Raw genomic sequence first — 20,833 nt, 5'->3', positions numbered from 1 at the left:
AGGCGCCCTGAGAAGGGGGCTAATGCATGCTCAGCAGAGTCTGGGACAGCTGTCCCATGGAGAGAAGGATTCTACCCAAGCCGGGGGTTCAGCCACCGGAGCCGGAGCAGCCGGAGGGACCACTGGGGATGAGACTCCAGGCTGAGGCACCACCATGTTAGAGCAGGAATCACAATGTGGTTATGTGCTCGGTACAGGCAGTACGAGCCTACATGCAGTGCATATTGAGTGCAGCCTTGCAGCCTTACTTCTCGTATAGATCTGAAAATAAGGAGCGCTGATAGTGTAACACCAAAGTGATCAGTGGGGTATACCTGGAAAATATACACTCACCTGGATCAGTTGTGACAGTCACAACCACTAGTGCGCATGAGATAATGGCGTCTGCTGCAGCCCCACGTGGATGAGCATACAAGATAAGGCAGAAAAGGGGTTAATGCTGCGCATCAGCCAAATGAAGACGTATAATGTTGATGAAGATGAGTATTCTTTTATTTCATAGGTCCTATGAAATAAAAGAATACTCATCTTCATCAACATTATACGTCTTCATTTGGCTGATGCGCAGCATTAACCCCTTTTCTGCCTTATCTTGTAGCCTTACTTCTCGTGTGAGACATGCTGCTGAAGTGGGGGCTCTGAGCCAGAATGACCCCCAGCAGAGTATTGCAGTATATAAGCAGTATATAAGCAGTCCCACAACCGCAGGTTGTGGCTTGCCAGACCGTTTGACATTGTCTCTGTGCCCTCCAGATCCCACAGCCCGGAGCCCCAGAGAGATGCTGCAGTCAGCGCCGATCGCTGTGCAGACATGGCGTAAGAACGCTGAAAAAAATCGCGCCGGAGCGAGGAGAGGGGGCGGGGCCTACTCTAAGAGCGGGATCCGGAGGGCCAAGGAGATATACAGGGGAGGGAATCTTTCCTCAGAGAGGAGTGTCTCTCCCCTGTGCCGAACAGCCGCTGGGCGGAGCCGCACTGTCCCTCTGCATGACTGACATGCAGGGGCAGTGAAATCGAAACTAGGCCTCAGGCGAAGCCGGGGCCTAGATTTAACAATGCGGCCGGCAAACAGGCACCATCGGCGCGGTTCTCAGGTAAAAACCAGAGAACCGGCCGGAAATCACAGCAAAGTGAAAAAAACACACTCTACCCACAATAAATGTACAAGGGACCCCTCAATAACGTCTCAATACTTAGCTTATGAGACGCAGGGCCAGGTCCCTGAGGGATGAGTGCTCCGTCCGGCAGGGTCCTGAAAGGGCTGCGGATGGAGACCAGTCTCCTGCAAAGCAGTGAGAACCGTGATGGCTCCCACTTCAAGCCAGAGCCCGAGGGATGGTGAAGGAGCGCGGCATGTAAGGCTCCAGCCTTGTAAAATCAACCTTAACAGCACCGCCGACACAGTGGGGTGAGAAGGGACATGCCGGGAGTCCAGTTTGGACCCGCTTTTCTTCCAACTCTTTGAAATCAAAATCAAAAATCAGATGAGAATGCATGTGTGTGTGACCTCCTGAACACAAAGCATTGAACTGGCTAGGACTGGCTACCAGGGGGTGTATATGCTAGGAGGGAGGAGCTACACGTTTGAGTGTAGTACTTTGTGTGTCCTCCGGAGGCAGAAGCTATACACCCATGGTCTGGGTCTCCCATAAGGAACGATGAAGAAAAAAAAGTAAGGTGTCCGTGATTATTTTGAGGCTGAAGAAATTATTTTAGCTGTAATTATCAGTTTACAGCGAATGCAGCTAATATATCAGAACTATGGGTGGTAGACAAATGTCTCTTAAATTAATGATTTATTATGGTTTCTTTTTCGCTCCTAATTGGGAGACCCAGACAGTGGGTGTATAGCTACTGCCTCTGGAGGCCGCACAAAGAACTACACTTAAAAGTGTAAGGCCCCTCCCCTTCTGGCTATACACCCTCCCGTAGGAGTACAGATTCCTCAGTTTTAGCTTTGTGCGCAAGGAGGTCAGACACGCACGCATAGCTCCATTGTTCTTAGTCAGCAGCAGCTGCTGACTATGTCGGATGGAAGAAAAGAGGGTCTATACAGACTCCCAGCATGCTCCCTTCTCACCCCACTTATGTCGGAGGTGTTTGTAAGGTTGAGGTACCCATTGCGGGTACGGCGGCAGGAGCCCACATGCTGATTCCTTCCCCATCCCTTTTTACAGGGCTCTGGGTGAAGTGGGATTTACCGGTCTCCAGGCACAGAGACCGTGCTCCATCTACAGCCCCTGGAGAAGATGCTGGATGGAGCGGAGTACATCAGGGACATGGCCCTGCTTCCTCAAGGTACTCTGTGTCCCCGTGTATCTGGCGCTCACACCGCAGCATGCTGGGTGTTGTAGTGCGCCGGGGGACATCAGCGCTGCGGCGCCTGTGCCATGGCCTCATTCAGCTTTGCTGAAGCAGGCACATTTATGGAAATAGTCCGCGCCGGCCGCTGGGACTGCGGCGCGGCTGGCACTTGTAGTGCGCCGGGGACTTCAGCGCGGCCTGCGCTTTTACGGCGGCCGCGCTGATAACTACAGTCCCCGGCTTTTGCGGCCTGCTTCCTTTCGTTCCCGCCCCCAGACCTGCCAGTCAGGAGAGGGGCGGGACGCTGCCCACGCTAGAACTCGGTCGCGCCGGCCGCTTGAACAGCGGCGCGGCTGGCACTTGCGGTGCGCCGGGGACTTCAGCGCGGCCCGCGCTTTTACGGCGGCCGCGCTGATAACTCGAGTCCCCGGCTTTTGCGGCCTGCGTTCGTTCGTTCCCGCCCACAGACCTGCCAGTCAGGAGAGGGGCGGGACGCTGGCCAGTGCATCAGCGCTGAGGGCTGGAGTCGTTTTTACATACTCCAGCCCTCACAGTCAGCACAGAGGGGACACTGTTCCCGCACTTTTGTTTGGGAACTCCCACGGACCGCCCCTCTCCACAGAAGCCTGCAGCCATTCTTGCTGACACGCTGAGCTGCAGAGGGGAGCCGGGGAGACCCAGACAAGGCATTCTGCAGCCTCTTACCCGCTGTTCAGCGGGCGGTAAGCAGCCCAGTGGGCTCACCCCCTCTTGTGCTCGTAGTATCCTTAGTATTTTGTGGCTACAAATACTTGGTATTGCATAGCGCTGGTCGCCCTTTGGCTATAGACTCTCTCACATGCAGAGAGCCAGCAGCATGTCGCCCGTAAAACGCAAGGGTGCCAAGGCACAGACATTGTATGCTTCCTGCACCGCATGTGGGACTTTTCTACCGGCAGGCTCCACGGACCCCCATTGTGTGCAGTGCTCGGCCCCTGCGGCGCTTGCACAGTCGGGACCTCTGCTGGACGTGTCCCAGGGTGTACCACCTGTGAATGCTGTCCAGGTGACAGGGACTGAGTTTGCAGCTTTTGCTGACAGAATGTCTCTCACTATGTCACAAATTCTTGACACATTGCGAGCTAGGCCTGTACTTCAGACCACGGACACTGTGCATGTATTGCCCCCTGGTCCCCCTCAGCTCCTAGCTCCGGGACGGGCATCTACACCTCAGGGTGAAGACTCTGACTCGGACGATGGCCCCGGGCAGCCTAAGCGGGCTCGTTATGACGGGCCTTCACATTCATCTCAATGGTCTGGATCCCAGCGGGATGAATCTATGGGTGATGAGGCGGACTTAACTGATCAGGATTCTGATCCTGGGACCGCTCTCAATCTAGATACACCAGATGGTGACGCCATAGTTAATGATCTTATATTTAACATCAATAAGATGTTGAATATTTCCCCACCAGCTCCTCCTGTAGAGGAGTCAGCTTCGCAGCACGAGAGAATCCATTTCAGATACCCTAAGCGTACATTAAGCACTTTTCTGGACCACGCTGACTTCAGAGACGCAATCCAGAAACCCCACGCTTATCCTGAAAGGCGTTTTCCTAAACGACTTAAAGATACACGCTACCCTTTTCCCTCTGAAGTGGTCAAGGGTTGGACCCAGTGTCCAAAAGTGGATCCTCCAATTTCCAGGCTTGCAGCCAGATCCTTGGTTGCTGTTGAAGATGGAGCGGCACTTAAAGATGCCACTGACAGGCAGATGGAGCTCTGGCTGAAATCCATCTATGAAGCGATTGGAGCGTCATTAGCGCCTTCTTTTGCGGCCGTATGGGCACTCCAAGCTATCACGGCCGGGCTTGCGCGAGTCGACTCAGTCACACGTGCATTTGCCCCGCAGGTAGCACCATTGACCTCGCAAATGGCGGCATTCGCGTCGTACGCGATTAATGCTGTTCTTGACGCTACAAGCCGCACGGCAGTGGCGTCAGCCAACTCAGTTGTTTTGCGTAGGGCTCTGTGGTTGAGACATTGGAAAGCAGATTCTCATTCCAAGAAGTGCTTAACCAATTTGCCTTTTTCTCGTGACCGATTGTTTGGAGAGCGTTTGGATGAAATCATCAAACACTCCAAGGGTAAGGACTCTTCCTTACCGCAACACAGACAAAACAAGCCCCAACAGAGGAGGGGTCAGTCTGGTTATCGGTCCTTTCGAGGACAGGGCAGGTCCCAATTCGCCTCGTCAAAAAAGACTCAAAAGGACCAGAGACGTTCAAATTCTTGGAGGTCTCAGTCACGCCCAAAAAGACCAGCCGGAGGAACCGTTGCCAAAACGACGTCCTCCTGACTTGCGGTCTCCGATGCCCACACCCGCGGTCGGTGGGAGGCTGTCCCACTTTGGCGACATTTGGCTAGCAAATGTCAAAGACCGTTGGGTGAGAGATATTCTATCTCACGGGTACAGGATAGAGTTCGGTTCTCGTCCGCCAACTCGTTTCTTCAGAACTTCTCCACCACCAGACCGAGCCGATGCTCTGTTGCAGGCGGTGGCCGCTCTAAAGGCGGAAGGAGTGGTGACCTCCGTCCCTCTTCAGGAACAGGGTCACGGTTTTTACTCCAATCTGTTTGTGGTCCCAAAAAAGGACGGATCGTATCGTCCCGTCCTGGATCTGAAGTTGCTCAACAGACACGTAAAAGTCAGGAGGTTCCGGATGGAATCCCTACGCTCCGTCATAGCCTCAATGTCTCAGGGAGATTTTCTAGCATCAATAGACATCAAAGATGCGTATCTCCACGTGCCGATTGCACCAGAGCATCAGCGTTTCCTACGCTTCGTCATACACGACGAGCACCTACAGTTCGTAGCGTTACCCTTCGGTCTGGCAACAGCCCCCCGGGTCTTCACCAAAGTCATGGCAGCAGTAGTAGCTGTTCTGCACTCGCAGGGTCACTCGGTCATCCCGTACCTAGACGACCTGCTTATAAAGGCATCCTCTCAAGAAGCATGCCAACACAGTCTGAAGGTGGCGCTAGACACTCTCCAGACTTTCGGGTGGATTATCAACTTTCCAAAGTCTCATCTAACCCCGACCCAATCTCTGACTTATCTTGGCATGGAGTTTCATACTCTATCAGCGATAGTGAGGCTTCCACTGGACAAGCAGTGCTCGCTACGGACTGGAGTGCAATCTCTTCTTCAGAGCCAGTCGCATTCACTGAGGCGCCTCATGCATTTCCTAGGAAAGATGGTAGCAGCAATGGAGGCAGTCCCATTCGCGCAGTTTCATCTGCGCCCTCTCCAATGGGACATTCTGCGCCAATGGGATGGGAATTCGACGTCCCTCGACAGGACTGTCTCCCTCTCTCAGACTGCCAAGGACTCTCTACGTTGGTGGCTTCTCCCCAACTCATTGTCACAGGGAAAGTCGTTCCTTCCCCCGTCCTGGGCAGTGGTCACGACAGATGCGAGCCTATCAGGGTGGGGAGCGGTGTTTCTCCACCACAGGGCTCAGGGGACGTGGACTCAGGAAGAGTCCACCTTGCAGATCAATGTTCTGGAAATCAGAGCAATCTATCTTGCCCTGCGTGCCTTCCAACAATGGCTGGAAGGCAAGCAGATTCGGATTCAGTCGGACAATTCCACGGCGGTGGCGTACATCAACCACCAAGGGGGAACACGCAGTCGCCAAGCTTTTCAAGAAGTCCAGCGGATTTTGACGTGGGTGGAAAGCAGAGCGTCCACCATATCTGCAGTTCACATCCCAGGCGTGGAAAACTGGGAAGCAGACTTTCTCAGTCGCCAGGGCATGGACGCAGGAGAATGGTCCCTTCACCCGGACGTGTTTCAACAGATCTGTTGCCGCTGGGGGTCGCCGGACGTCGATCTGATGGCGTCACGGCACAACAACAAGGTCCCAGTTTTCATGGCACGGTCTCACGATTACCGAGCGCTGGCGGCAGACGCGTTGGTTCAGGATTGGTCGCAATTCCGACTCCCCTATGTGTTCCCACCTCTAGCATTGTTACCCAGAGTTCTCCGGAAAATCAAGTCCGACTGCCAGCGAGCCATACTCGTCGCTCCAAATTGGCCAAGAAGGTCGTGGTACCCGGATCTGTGGCATCTCACGGTAGGCCAACCGTGGGCACTACCAGACCGTCCAGATCTGCTGTCTCAAGGGCCGTTTTTCCATCTGAATTCTGCGGCCCTGAACCTGACTGTGTGGCCATTGAGTCCTGGATCCTAGCGGCCTCAGGTTTATCTCAGGGAGTTGTTGCCACAATGAGACAGGCTAGAAAACCATCCTCAGCTAAGATCTATCACAGGACGTGGAAGATATTCTTAGCGTGGTGCTTGGCTCAAGGGTTTTCTCCCTGGCCATTTGCATTGCCAATTTTTCTTTCCTTCCTGCAGTCTGGGTTGGAAAAAGGTTTGTCCCTTAGCTCGCTTAAGGGTCAAGTCTCCGCGTTATCCGTATTCTTTCAGAAGCGCTTGGCACAGATTTCTAAAGTACGCACGTTTCTCCAAGGAGTTTGTCATATCGTTCCTCCTTACAGACGGCCATTGGAACCCTGGGATCTGAACAAGGTTCTCCTTGCTCTTCAAAAGCCGCCTTTCGAGCCTTTGAAAGAGGTTCCCCTTTCTCGGCTTTCACAAAAGGTAGTTTTTCTTGTAGCGGTCACGTCTCTTCGAAGAGTGTCCGAGCTGGCGGCGTTATCTTGCAAATCTCCCTTCCTGGTATTTCACCAAGACAAGGTAGTACTGCGTCCAATTCCAGAGTTTTCTCCCAAGGTGGTTTCTTCCTTTCATCTCAATCAGGATATCACTTTGCCATCTTTGTGTCCGCATCCAGTTCACCAATTTGAAAAGGGTTTACATCTGTTGGACCTGGTGAGAGCACTCAGGATTTACATTTCTCGCACGGCGCCTCTACGCCGTTCGGATGCGCTCTTTGTCCTAGTCGCTGGTCAGCATAAGGGATCGCAAGCTTCCAAATCCACCCTGGCGCGGTGGATCAAGGAACCAATTCTTCACACATACCGTTCTGCTGGGCTTCAGATTCCATCTGGACTGAAGGCCCATTCTACCAGAGCCGTTGGTGCGTCCTGGGCGTTGAGGCATCAGGCTACGGCTCAGCAAGTGTGCCAGGCGGCTACCTGGTCGAGTCTGCACACGTTTACCAAACACTATCAAGTGCATACCTACGCTTCGGCAGACGCCAGCCTAGGTAGACAGGTCCTCCAGGCGGCGGTGGCCCACCTGTAGGAAGAGGCTGTATGACAGCCCGTTCATGTGGTATCTTTTTACCCACCCAGGGACTGCTTTTGGACGTCCCACTGTCTGGGTCTCCCAATTAGGAGCGAAAAAGAAGAAGGGAATTTTGTTTACTTACCGTAAATTCCTTTTCTTCTAGCTCCAATTGGGAGACCCAGCACCCGCCCTATCTGTTTTTAGGGTTTCGTTTTTTTCGGGTGCACATGTTGTTCACGTTGTTTCTTAAGTTCTCCGATCTAGTTATCGGATTGAATTTGTTTTTGAAACTGTTATTGGCTTTCCTCCTTCTTGCTTTGGTACTAAAACTGAGGAATCTGTACTCCTACGGGAGGGTGTATAGCCAGAAGGGGAGGGGCCTTACACTTTTAAGTGTAGTTCTTTGTGCGGCCTCCAGAGGCAGTAGCTATACACCCACTGTCTGGGTCTCCCAATTGGAGCTAGAAGAAAAGGAATTTACGGTAAGTAAACAAAATTCCCTTCTTTACAATAGGTTTGTAAAAAATAATGTCAGATTTGTTGATAAGCCGTCCAAATAAAAAATAAAAATAAAAAAGTTAAGTTGGCAACTCTGATGGCAGGGCACCAATCACAATCAGATAGGACATGTGGTGGGGTTCTGGGTGTCAGTAGAGGCACTATTCTGCATTGATCGGGGTATGTACTGTATATACTTGAGTATAAAGGTGGCGTCACACGGTACGATATATCGAGCGATCGCACCCGCCCCCGTCATTTGTGCGTCACGGGCAATTGGTTGCCCGTGTCGCACAATGTCGTTGATCCCCGTCACACGTACTTACCTCTCTAACGACCTCGCTGTGGGCGGCGAACATCCTCTTCCTGAAGGGGGAGGGACGTTCGGCGTCACAGCGACGTCACACAGCGGCCGCCCAATAGAAGCGGAGGGGCGGGATAACATCCCGCCCACCTACTTCCTTCCGCATTGCCGGCGGGACGCAGGTAAGCTGTGTTTGTCGTTCCCGGGGTGTCACACGTAGCGATGTGTGCTGCCTCAAACGATGAACAACCGGCACGCAGAAGGAGGAACGACATTATGGAAATGAACGACGTGTCAACGAGCACAATAAGTTGAGTATTTTTGCTCGTTAACAGTCGTTCAGAGATGTCACACGCTACGACATCTCTAACGATGACGGATGTGCGTCACGAAATCCGTGACCCCGCCGACATATCGTTAGATATATCGTAGCGTGTAACGCTGCCTTAAGCCGAGTTTTTCAGCCCATTTTTTATGCTGAAAATGCCCCCCGTGGCTTATACTCAGGTCAGGGCACGTAGACCCCTCCGTGATAGCGTCCGATGCATAGGGCTGCTGTCTGCTGTCATGGCTTTATGGCAGCGGCGGTGCAGCAAAGCATTCAACTGCTGTAAAGCGCTGACAGCAGCGGCGGCTCCATGTATTGGACGCGATCACGGAGGAGTCTGTGTACCTGTGGTCTGCAAGAGGCACCCCTTGATGATCACGTCCGCTGCACGGAACTGCCGCTGCAGGCTGCCATCATGGCTTTACGGCAGTTGAATGCTTTACGGCGGCAGTGGTGCAGTAAAGCATTCAACTGCTGTAAAGCGCTGACAGCAGCGGTGGCTCTGTGCACCGGACATGATCATCAAGGGGTGCTTCTTGCAGACCGCAGGTACACAGACCCCTCAGTGATCGCATCCAATAGACTGAACCGATGCTGCCGTCAACACTTTACAGCAGTTGAATGCTTTACTGCAGTCGCTACCGTAAAGCATTCAACTGCAGTAAAGACATGACAGCAGACGGCATCCACGTGCATCAGACGCTAACACGGAGGGGGTCTATGTGCCTGCGGTCTACAAGAAGCAGCTGAGGACACCGCGCGAACGGAGGACAAGTGAGAATAATTATTACATAATAGAGGACAAGAAGGGGACCAGTAGGACGACATTACTACAGGGTGCATTACTGCAGGGGACAAGGAAGGGGCACAAGGATGGGCACATTACTACAAGGGGGAACAAAGGATGGGGCAAAATACATATTATTGGGATCTATTTTTATTTTTTGAAACTTCCCAGTACCTGCTGCACTTCCCACCCTAGACTTATACTCGAGTCAATACGGTTTCCCAGTTTTTCGTGGTAGAATTAAGGGCCTCGGCTTATACTCGGGTCTGCTTATACTTGAGTATATACCGTAGTTACAGAGCTTTTGGTGAAAGAAGGGCTATTTATGATTTGTAGTAGTCTGACTAAGCAGTGACATAAATCCGATGTATATGGTTCCTACCACATCCCAAAATTCTTGCAGCTTGATCTTCTTCAGGATCCTCCCCGTCCCATTACAGTGTAGATCTACATGGGCTACGCCGTCCTCCTCCGTATGTGTCACGGCCACCACCATCAGCAGATCCAGCTCATCTTCATACATCACCGCATAGAAGACCTGAAGAGAACAAAGAGGAATTTACAGATCATCTGTACAGATAGACGCCATTCTAAATTTTTATTATAAATCGTTATACATTTTGCTATTGGATAATGAACTGAGGAGGTTTCACCCATTACCTCTTGTCCGGTATCATCATCTAGTTGATTAATACGCTTTTTAACCATCCTTCCCGATGCTGTGAAGGTTACCTTATTATCCGCCTAAAGGACAGAAAGAAAAAAAAAACGACAAAGATGTTTTTTTTCCTAGCATAGTAAAACAATGCAAGTTATTGTCGCAGAGTGTGAACACAGCTAAAGGGACATCCAGACAACCGTATAAACCGAACAGAGATCGGACGACAATGGCCGGACTGGCTGCGGCTCTCCCACCCTGAGTTTGAGGTTCGTATATTTCTATGCAGCCGTCATGCTTAGGTCGGGAGACCCACCGGCCAGTCTGTGCATTGCGGTCCGATCTCGGTCCCATTAAGACTATGTGCACACGCTGCAGAAATTTTCTGCACCAGATCTGCACGCTGTGGCAAAATAAAAAAAAAAAACACAAACAAAACGCGTCCAAACTAGATGTGGTTTTTTTTGGGCCATCAAGAAAGTCAATGAATTGAAGTCAATGGGTGAAAAAACGCTGCTAAACCGATAATTGACATGCTGTAGATTTTCTATGCATCAAAATCTGCACTAAAATCGCATGGAAAAAAAATAAAAAACCACATGGTGTGCACAGCAAATCTAAAATCCCATAGACTTTGCTGGCTTCAGGAGAGATGTGCAGATTTTGATGCAGATTTAAAAAAAAACAAAAAACAAAAACAAAACAAAACCCCAAAACAGCATCACAAACCGCAGCGTGCGCACAGGGCCTTATAGTGTAACTATAAATAACAGTGTGGTGATTTCACAGCACCAAATTTACAAGTGTTAATCTCCCTGTGGTTTAGAGGATACCAGGATGGAAGAAAAGTTTAATGGACATCTGGGGGTGCCTATTTGGTCTCTGCTTGTAATGATGAAGAATTTGCTCTGACTTCAAAGACACATTTGTAGCGCCCCTGAACCCATCAGGGCATTACTAGGTACTGCATCCTGTCATAGATGCAGGGCCTACCCCCAGGGACCTGGAAGACCAGTGCCGGTACTATCAAAACATCCAAACATAACATCCCCAGACTCCCTCTCCCAATCACTGGTGGCTAACTAGTTGGAGACCCAATGGATAGCCACCTAGGGGTAGAGCTGATCCGGTCCACTAGCTGACAACTGGGGGGGGGGTAGTGAAACAGTAAGTCAGTCAGTAGTGACAGTAGAAGGAGACGGACATGTCTCGAGACAGTCGACCTGACTGGTACAGGAGAGTGGTTGCCAGGGAGATACGACGAGGCACCCCTGGAACCAAAGCACTTAAGGGGCACACGGCCCTAGGTTAGGTGAAGGCTTCAAGCTGCCTGACAAATACCTGCACAGTGAGGGGACCATCCAGGACCTCACTGACCCAAGAATCCGGGGGCACCAGCAGTAATGAGAGAGCCAAGGACCGGGACAGAACACCGACCCTACAAGGTTCACACTGCCCACCATACGGATCAGAGCCTGACGACTAACAGGAGGGGACCCCCAGACGCTCCAAGCCACAGGGTTTTACAAAACTACTGAGAGGCGTAGGGGAAAGAAGGCACCAGGTTACCACACCGGCACTGGGACTACAGGGACCAGGGGTCTGAACCAGCTGTCCAGCAATACCATCGCTGTGAGTAAACACGAGTTGCACTGCATTCCCATCGTGTGATCTCCAATCTTTCCACGCCGTACTCCATCATCCATCCTCTGGGGCTCAGCCCTACTTGCGGAGGGCTCAACATCCAGGCTGCCATTACCACCAGCCCCAGTGGCCATAGACTGTGCAGTGGTGGCTCCAACAACAAACTCTTTCATCTCCCCTGAATATAACCCCCTTTTAAAGCGACCCCCAGTGTCATGGAACCGGGCAACGGCAATTACACACCCGTGACACAGCATCCCCGTACATATACGGCCCGGGACCGAGTACCCCATAGCCCTTGGCGGATCACCACCTTTGGACACAATAAGGTTATGTTCACACAGGGCTTTTATGGGAAGTTTTTTTTCTGCAGGTGTTTGTGTGTGTGCATGAGATTTCAGAAATCTCGGACTTTGCTTTGACTGTAAAAAGCAGCTTTTTTGTTGGCATGGAGTTGCATAAAACCAAGGCAAATCTGCAGCTAAAAACACAGCAAAAACTTACCAAAAAAGCCCAGTGTGAACATAGCCTAATACAGATCTTGTATACAACACCGGACCCAGCATCATCCGTGGGTAAAATTCTCTGGCGCCTGTGACAAATCTTCCTTCATCCTGCTACTAGCAAGGCTGAACGGAGCGCGAGTGTCACTGTGTCCATATTTTACCATCAGTGTTTTCATTTCTGTTTATTTTTTCTTTTCACCCAAGGATAAAATTTTTTTTTACAAAGCTTCTTACATCTATTATAATGTTAACCAGCCATTTGAGGTCCGCGATTTTTACCGAACCATAGACTTGTATAAATACTTATCTGTGATGTCGGGGATGAAGGAGTGAGGATGAACAAAAAAAAAACAAACACCGACATGTGAAAATAATAAACTGTAATGTGTATATGTTCAAATCGTGAAAATGACGGGTACAGCACATACAATACGTGGAAAACGGAAGTATGAATGAGACAAAGTGCAATAATGTGTAAGCACACAATTTTCTACTTACCTTAGGCTCTCTGTCTGCACGAATGGCAAACTCCTCGATGACCTCATATTTATATGCATCATCTGTTAGTTCCTTTAGCTTTAAAACACTACAGAAAAAAAAATAAATAAAAAAACCCTGAAAAATAAGTTTGTAAAATCACATCTGCACCGCATATAAAAGATTTATAATGTGTGTGTACCTTGTGATCTCTCAATTGTGTCTAACAGGAATTGGAAACCATTAACTAAGAGGGGGGGGGAAAGGCACAAAAATCTTATTTCCGGCAGCCAGTAAGGATTGCACATGACTCGCTCCGTGACTAGACACCATCAACCCTTGGTTAACACTGAAGTTGAGAAATGTGGCAACAACATTTGTAAATGCATAAAATTATTTTTTTTAAAGCACCACTCCAGCTGTGAATAAAACACTGAAGTGGTGCTTCTAATCTAAGCCCCCTGACCTCTGTCTTAGGCCAGTTTCAGACGTCCGTGTTTCAGGTACATGTGACATCCGTTTTAAACACGGATGCCACACGTACCCATGTTATTCTGTGGTGTTACTCACACAGACCGTGTGACCCCTCGTGACCCTGCACGCACACACGGAGACATGTCAGTTTTTTCTCTGGCAGCACGGATGCCACACGGATCGCACACGGATCAGTGTAACACGTACCGGAGAAAACACGGGTCTTTTAAATAAAAATTTTTTTCTATATTTACCTGTATCCTGTGCTGCTTTCTTCGGCTCTGCTGTCTCCCGCTTCTTACCCCCGCTCATTATATTCATTGATTATTCACTGCACTGGGGAGCTGAAAGCCGGAGAATCGCAGGGACAGCGCCGGGCACAGCATGGCAGAGCACAGCATCGTTGGGGACAGCACTGGGCACAGCATCGCTGAGGACAGGTGAGTATTCAGCAAGCAAGCAGTGTGTGTGCAGAGACATCCAGAAGGTCATCAGAGTTTCCAATGAACTCTGATGAACCCCTGAAGACATCGTCCTGACATCCACTATAGCGCGGGGGTATCATCAGGAGGTGATCAGAGTACATTGGGAAATCTGATGTCCTCCTGAACTCACTGCGCACACACACTGCTTGCTGGATACTTACCTGTTACCGGCGATGCTGTGCCCGACGCTGTTCCTGCGATGCTGTCCCTGGCACGGTCCCCGGCGATGCTGTTCTCAACGGTGTTGTACCCAGAGCTGTCCCCGCGATACTCCGGCTTCCAGCTCCTTAGTGCAGTGAATAATCAATGAATATAATGAGCGGGGCCCAGAATCAGGAGGCAGCAGAGGCGAAGAAAACAGCGCTGGACACAGGTGAATATAAAACATCTTTTTATTTCAAAGACCCGTGTTTGCTCCGGTACGTGTCAAACGTATGCAAACACAGATGTCACATGTGTGACATACATCTGACACACGTGTGCCATACATATAACACACATATGACCATACTGATGTGTGTGGCTTGTACCTAATTAAACACGGATGTCTGAAACCGGCCTTATATCTGGTTTCTGGAACTTTGACCCATCCAGTGTTCCAAGGAGCGCCGAAGGTCCTAACTCAATGCAAAGCTATGAGATCCTCAGTCTGGCTCTGATAGACTTGCATTGGGAGCTTGTGACGTAATGTTTGACTTCCAGCCAGTCAGAAGGTACAGGAGGGTAAGTATAATACTAGGGGCAGGGAACTTAGGTTAAAAGCACCACTCTAGCTCTGAAAAAATAAATAAATGTTGGACTGGTGCAAAAGGGTTTGTCCAGTCTAAAATGATAAGTTTGCAGTCAATCCCTCCATGTGACTGCAGATTTAGGTTTCCTCACGGTGCATGCACATAGTGTACGTTCTGGGAGGATCCACGAGTCTGCAGTCACATGGAGGGATTGCAGACTTAATTACTTCAGCCTGGACAACCCCTTTAATCTCTACTCACCTGATGTTATCGGGTCCAACATGGATGATTCGTTCAGAGAAATCGGGATGAAAGTGAATCCAGTCCGGTTCTATAGAACAAAATTTCATTTCACGTATTCCATTCCTTGCCTAAAATAATGGAAAGTAAAATAAGGCAAAAGTTCAAGAGATTGATAGCTGTAGTAAGGCTGCGTTCCCACAATGAGTATTGGGGAGTTTTTGATGTTGCTGAATTTCTGTACCTATTATACAAATTAGGTCACTTGTGTTTTTTGCCGCATTATGACGGATCCAGCGCCCATAGGCTTCTATTGTACACTAGAAGGTGGCCCGATTCTACGCATCGGGTATTCTAGAATTTACGTATTGTGTAGTTCATGTATGATTTTTGTTAGATATATATATTGATGTTGTTGTGTGTAGTTACCAAGTGTTTGTGTAGGGCGCTGTACATGTTCTGGGTGTTGTCTGGGTGTGGCGGGGGGTGAGAGCGGTGTTGTATGTGTGTTGCGTGTGTTGCGTTGTTTGTGGAGCGCTGTGTGTCTGTAGCGTTGTGTGTGTGTGTGTTGCGCGGTTTGTGTGGGTGTGGTGTGTTTTGGGGGGAGGTATGTTTTGTGCAATGTGTGTGTTGTGCGGTATGTGCATATATTTATGTATGCCGCGGGGTTTGTGTGTTGGGTGTTGTGTGTGTGCGGCGTTGTCTGTGTGTGTGGGTGTCTGTGTATGGCGGTGTTTGTGGTTCCCAGTGTGTGTGTGGTGTGTTGTGTGTGTGTGTTGGGGGGAGGTGTGCACTTTCCATCGTGCTCCATCCCCCATGCTGCGCACCCCCCCATCGTGCCCCATCCCCCATGCTGCGCACCCCCCATCGTGCTCCATCCCCCATGCTGCCCACCCCCCATCGTGCTCCATCCCCTATGCTGCGCATTGCCCATCGTGCTCCATCCCCGATGCTGCGCACCCCCCATCGTGCTCCATCCCCCATGCTGCGCACTCCCCATCGTGCTCCATCCCCCATACTGCGCACTCCCCATCGTGCTCCATCCCCCATGCTGCGCACTCCCCATCGTGCTCCATCCCCCATGCTGCGCACCCCCCATCATGCTCCATCCCCCATGCTGCGCACTCCCCATCGTGCTCCATCCCCCATGCTGCACACTCCCCATCGTGCTCCATCCTCCATGCTGCGCACTGCCCCATCGTGCTCCATCCCCCATGCTATAATAGTTCTCCTATTATACTCAGAGAGGAGTATAATAGGAAGACTATAATAGGAGGAGTAGTCCTGGGGTAGAGGAGTATAATGCCAGCTCCCTGCACATGTGTACCGGGAGCAGGTGTACACTGGTAACTATGATACACATCGGGTAACTAAGGGACCTTAGTTACCCGATGTGTATAATGGTTACCAGCGTAGACCGGCTCCGTCACGATCCCAGCAGCGCAAGGTTATGTCTGGCGATGCATGCGGAGGGCCGGGGCGAGCGGAGGGTGGGTCCAGGCCGAGGCGAGCGACCAATCCGTGGGGGGGGCGGAGCCGAGACGAGCGGCCAATCCGTGTGGGGGGGCGGGGCCATGGCGAGCCCAGCGGCCAATCAGCTTTGTGTCACCATAAGGACACAATTTTGGAGCAAGACAGACAGACAGACAGACAGACAGACAGAATGAAGGGAATTTTGTATACTTACCGTAAATTCCTTTTCTTCTAGCTCCAATTGGGAGACCCAGACAATTGGGTGTATAGCTACTGCCTCCGGAGGCCACACAAAGTATTACACTCAAAAGTGTAAGGCCCCTCCCCTTCTGGCTATACACCCCCAGTGGGATCACTGGCTCACCAGTTTAGTGCAAAAGCAAGAAGGAGGAAAGCCAATAACTGGTTTAAAGACCAATTCAATCCGAAGAAACATCGGAGAACTGCAACCATTCACATGAACAACATGTGTACCGAAAAAAACCCTAAGAAAACAGGGCGGGGCGCTGGGTCTCCCAATTGGAGCTAGAAGAAAAGGAATTTACGGTAAGTATACAAAATTCCCTTCTTCTTTGTCGCTCCATTGGGAGACCCAGACAATTGGGACGTCCAAAAGCAGTCCCTGGGTGGGTAAAAGAATACCTCGTGGTAGGGCTGTCAAACAGCCCTTTCGTACAGGTGGGCAACCGCCGCCTGAAGGACTTGTCTACCTAGGCTGGCGTCTGCCGAAGCGTAGGTATGCACCTGATAATGCTTGGTAAAAGTGTGCAGACTCGACCAGGTAGGTGCCTGGCACACCTGCTGAGCCGTAGCCTGGTGCCGTAATGCCCAGGACTCACCCACGGCTCTGGTAGAATGGGCATTCAGCCCTGAGGGAACCGGGAGCCTAGCAGAACGGTAGGTTTCAAGAATTGGTTCCTTGATCCACCGAGTCAGGGTGGATTTGGAAGCTTGCGACCCCTTACGCTGACCAGCGACAAGGACAAAGAGTGCATCCGGGCGGCACAGGAGCGCCGTACGGGAATGTAGATCCTGAGTGCTCTCACCAGATCCAACAGAAGCAAATCCCTTTCAAATTGATGGACTGGATGAGGACACAAAGAAGGGAAGGTGATATCTTGATTGAGATGAAAGTGGGATACCACCTTAGGGAGAAAGTCCGGAATCGGACGCCGAACCCCCTTGTCCTGGTGAAGATCAGGAATGGAGATTTGCATGACAGCGCTGCTAGCTCGGACACTCTCTGAAGAGACGTGACCGCTACTAGAAAGGCCACTTTCTGTGAAATACGGAAAGGGAAACAACTTTCAAAAGCTCGAAAGGCGGCTTCAAGAGAGTCATTAGAACCTTGTTCAGACTCCAGAGCTCTAATGGCCGCTTGTACGGAGTGATGAGAAGACAAACTCCCTGCAGGAACGTGCATACCTGCGGAAGTCGGCTAGGCGTTTCTGAAAAAATACAGATAGCGCTGAGACTTGTCCTTTAAGGGAGCTGAGCGACCAACTATTTTCCAACCAAGATTGTAGGAAGGAAGGAAAAATAGGCGATGCAAATGGCCAGGGAGAAACTCCTTGAGCAGAGCACCAAGATAAGAATATCTTCCACGATCTGTGGTAGATCTTGGCGGACGTTGGCTTCTTGGCCTGCGTCATGGTGACAACCACTCCTGAGATAATCCTGAAGACGCTAGGATCCAGGACTCAATGGCTACACCGTCATGTTCAGGGCCGCAGAGTTCAGATGGAAAAAAGGGCCCTTGAAACAGCAAGTCTGTTCGGTCTGTAGTGGCCACGGTTGGCCTACCGTGAGGTACCACAGATCCGGGAACCCCGACCTCCTCGGCCAATCTGCGACCAATGTTGAACTGAGGCGTCCGCCGCCAGAGCTCGATGATCGTGAGACTGTGCTATGAAGCCGGAACAAAGTTGTTGTGCCGTGACGCCATTATGTCGACGTCCGGCATCCCGCAGCGGCGACAGATCTCCTGAAACCCGTCGGGTGAAGAAACCAGTCCCCTGCGTCTATACCCTGGCGACTGAGGAAGTCTGCTTCCTAGTTTACCACGCCTGGGATGTGAACTGCGGATATGGTGGATGCCGTGTCTTCTACCCACGTTAGAATCCGCCGGACTTCCTGGAAGGCTTGCCGGCTGCGTGTTCTTCCGTGGTGGTTGATGTATGCCACCGCTGTGGAGATATCCGACTGAATTCGGATGTGCTTGCTTTTCAGCCACTGCTGGAAGCTTGTAGGACAAGATACACTGCTCTGATTTCCAGAACATTGAGCTGAAGGGTGGACTCTTGCTGAATCCACGTACCTTGAGCCCTGTGGCGGAGAAAAAACTGCTCCCCACTCTGATAGACTCGTGCCTGTCGTAACTACCACCCAGGATGGGGGTAGGAAGGACCTTTTTTCTTACCATGAGGTGGGAAGAAGCCACCACCGTCGAGATTCTTTGGCCGCCTGAGAAGGGGAGACGTCTCTGTCGATGGGCGTCGACTTCCCGTCTCATTGGCGGGGAATGTCCCATTGTAGTGGACGCAGATGAAACTGCGCGAAAGGGACTGCCGCCATTGCTACCATCTTACGTGAGAAGTGCATGAGGCGTCTCAATGTGTGCGACTGATCCTAAGGAGAGATTGCAGCCTTGTCTGTAGTGAACGCTGTTTGTCTAGCGGAAGCTTCACTATCGCTGAGAGAGTATGAAACTCCATGCCTAGATATGTTAGTGATTGGCCCGGGGTCGGATCTGACTTTGAAAAGTTGATGATCCACCCGAAACTCTGGAGAGTCTCCAGCGCAACGTTCGGCTGTGTTGGCATGTTCCTTAAGAGGGTGCCTTGACAAGTAGATCTCCCAAACACGGGATCACAGAGTGACCTTGAGATTGCAGTACCTGGTACTACTGCTGGCATGACCTTAGCGAAGACCCGTGGGGCTATCGCCAGCCAGAAGGCAGGGTGTACGAACTGAAGGTGTTCGCGTCTTATAACAAAGCGTAGAAACGCTGGAGCTCTGGATCAATCGGCACGTGGGGGATAAGCATCCTTGACGTCTATCGATGTTAGGAAATTTCCTTGAAACATTGAGGCGAGACGGAGCGGGGGATTACATCCGGAACCGCCTGGTGTTCACGAGCTGGTTGAGCCGTGTTAGATCCAGAACGGGACGGAAATACTCGTCCTTTCTTGGCATCGCAAATAATTCGGAGTAAAAACCGTGACCTTGTTCCTGAAGAGGAACGGGGGTCACCACTCGTTGTGCCTTTAGAGTGCCCACCGCCTGCAGAAGAGCGTCGGCTCGGTCGGGAGGTGGAGAAGTTCTGAAGAATTGAGTTGGAGGACGAGAACTGAACTCTATCCTGTACCCGTGAGACAGAATGTCTCTCACCCAACGGTCTTAGACCTGTGACAGCGAAATATCGCCAAGGCGGGAGAGCCTGCTACCGACCGAGGAGGCGGAGAGAGGAGGCCGCAAGTCATGAGGAAGCCTCTTGGAAGTGGGTTTTTAGGCTGTCTTTTTTGGGCGTGACTGAGCCCGCCAAGAAACTGAGCTCCTCTGATCCTTTTGAGTCCTCTTTGGACGAGGAGAAATGGGACCTGCCCGAGCCTTGAAAAAAACCGCAAACCCCGACTGTCCCTTGGTATGTTGGGGTTTGTTTTGTCTGGGCTGAGGTAAGGAGGTTAATCTTGAACTGTTTAATGATTACATCTCACGCACACTAAACAGTCGGTCAGCAGAACAAGGCAAACTGGTTAAGCCCTTTTTTGGAAGCAGAATCTGCCTTCCATTCAGTTAACACCCAGGCCCTGCGTAAAACCACGGAGTGAGCGGACGCCACTGCCGTACGGGTCGTAGAGTCCAGGACAGCATTAATCGCCTAAGACGCAAATGCAGACATTTGAGCGGTTAAGGATGACACTTGCGGAACAGATGTACGTGTGACCGTGTCCATCTGTGTAAGACAAGCTGAAGTAGCTTGGGGTGCCTCTACGGCTGCGAATGCTGGAGCTAACAGCGCGCCGATAGCCTCATAGATGGATTTCGACCAGAGATCCCTCTGTCAGTCAGTGGCATCTTTAAGTGCAGCCCCATCTTCCACTGCAACTATGGATCTAGCTGCAAGCTGGAGATTGGAGGATGCCCCTTGGGACACTGGGTCCAGCCATTGCCCACGTCAGGGGGTAGGGATAACGTGTATCCTCAGCCGTTTGGAGAAGCGCTTAACTGGATAAGCGTGGTGTTCCTGGACTGCCTGTGTAAAGTCAGGATGGTCAAGGAAAGTATTTAATTTACGCTTGGGATACGTGAAGGAATTTCTCCTGCTATGAAGCTGACTCTTCCACTGGAGGAGCTGGGGGAGAAATAACTAACATTCTATTGATGGACGCTATGAGATTATTGACTATGGCGTCACCATCAGGTGTATCCAGATTGAGAGCGGTCTCAGGATTAGATCTTGAGCAGCTATCTCCGCCACATCACACAGAGAGTCCGCTTGCTGGGACCCTGACTAGTGTGATGAAGTCGATGTCCGCTCATAGTGAGCCTCTCAGACTATCTGGGACTGTCGTCCGTGTCAGAGCCGTCACTCTGGGAAGCACATGACCCCTCGGAGCTCAAAGTTGTTCCCACTGAGGGGGACCATGGATAATGTGAACAGTGGCCATGGATTTGAGAGACTT

General features: G+C 51.0%; 1 protein-coding gene across 4 annotated transcripts in view; it reads right to left on the bottom strand.

Annotated features, from left to right (window-relative positions):
- DCAF17 (DDB1 and CUL4 associated factor 17) overlaps positions 1 to 20,833 on the bottom strand; it is a 114,464-nt gene that overhangs the window by 17,430 nt on the left and 76,201 nt on the right. For all 4 annotated transcript variants that reach the window (XM_075317323.1, XM_075317325.1, XM_075317326.1 and 1 more), the window contains exons 11-14: positions 14,697 to 14,806; positions 12,767 to 12,854; positions 10,121 to 10,204; positions 9,843 to 9,998 (exon numbers count right to left, since the gene is read on the bottom strand). In XM_075317323.1, coding sequence (XP_075173438.1) covers positions 9,843 to 9,998; positions 10,121 to 10,204; positions 12,767 to 12,854; positions 14,697 to 14,806 — 438 coding nt within the window. The remainder of the gene's footprint in view (positions 1 to 9,842; positions 9,999 to 10,120; positions 10,205 to 12,766; positions 12,855 to 14,696; positions 14,807 to 20,833) is intronic.

This window comes from Anomaloglossus baeobatrachus, chromosome 7 (assembly GCF_048569485.1).
Source record: "Anomaloglossus baeobatrachus isolate aAnoBae1 chromosome 7, aAnoBae1.hap1, whole genome shotgun sequence".
In the NCBI taxonomy this organism is placed as follows: Eukaryota; Metazoa; Chordata; class Amphibia; order Anura; family Aromobatidae; genus Anomaloglossus; species Anomaloglossus baeobatrachus.
Note: the sequence above shows the minus strand (reverse complement) of the source record. Positions and strands in the feature narration are given on the sequence as shown.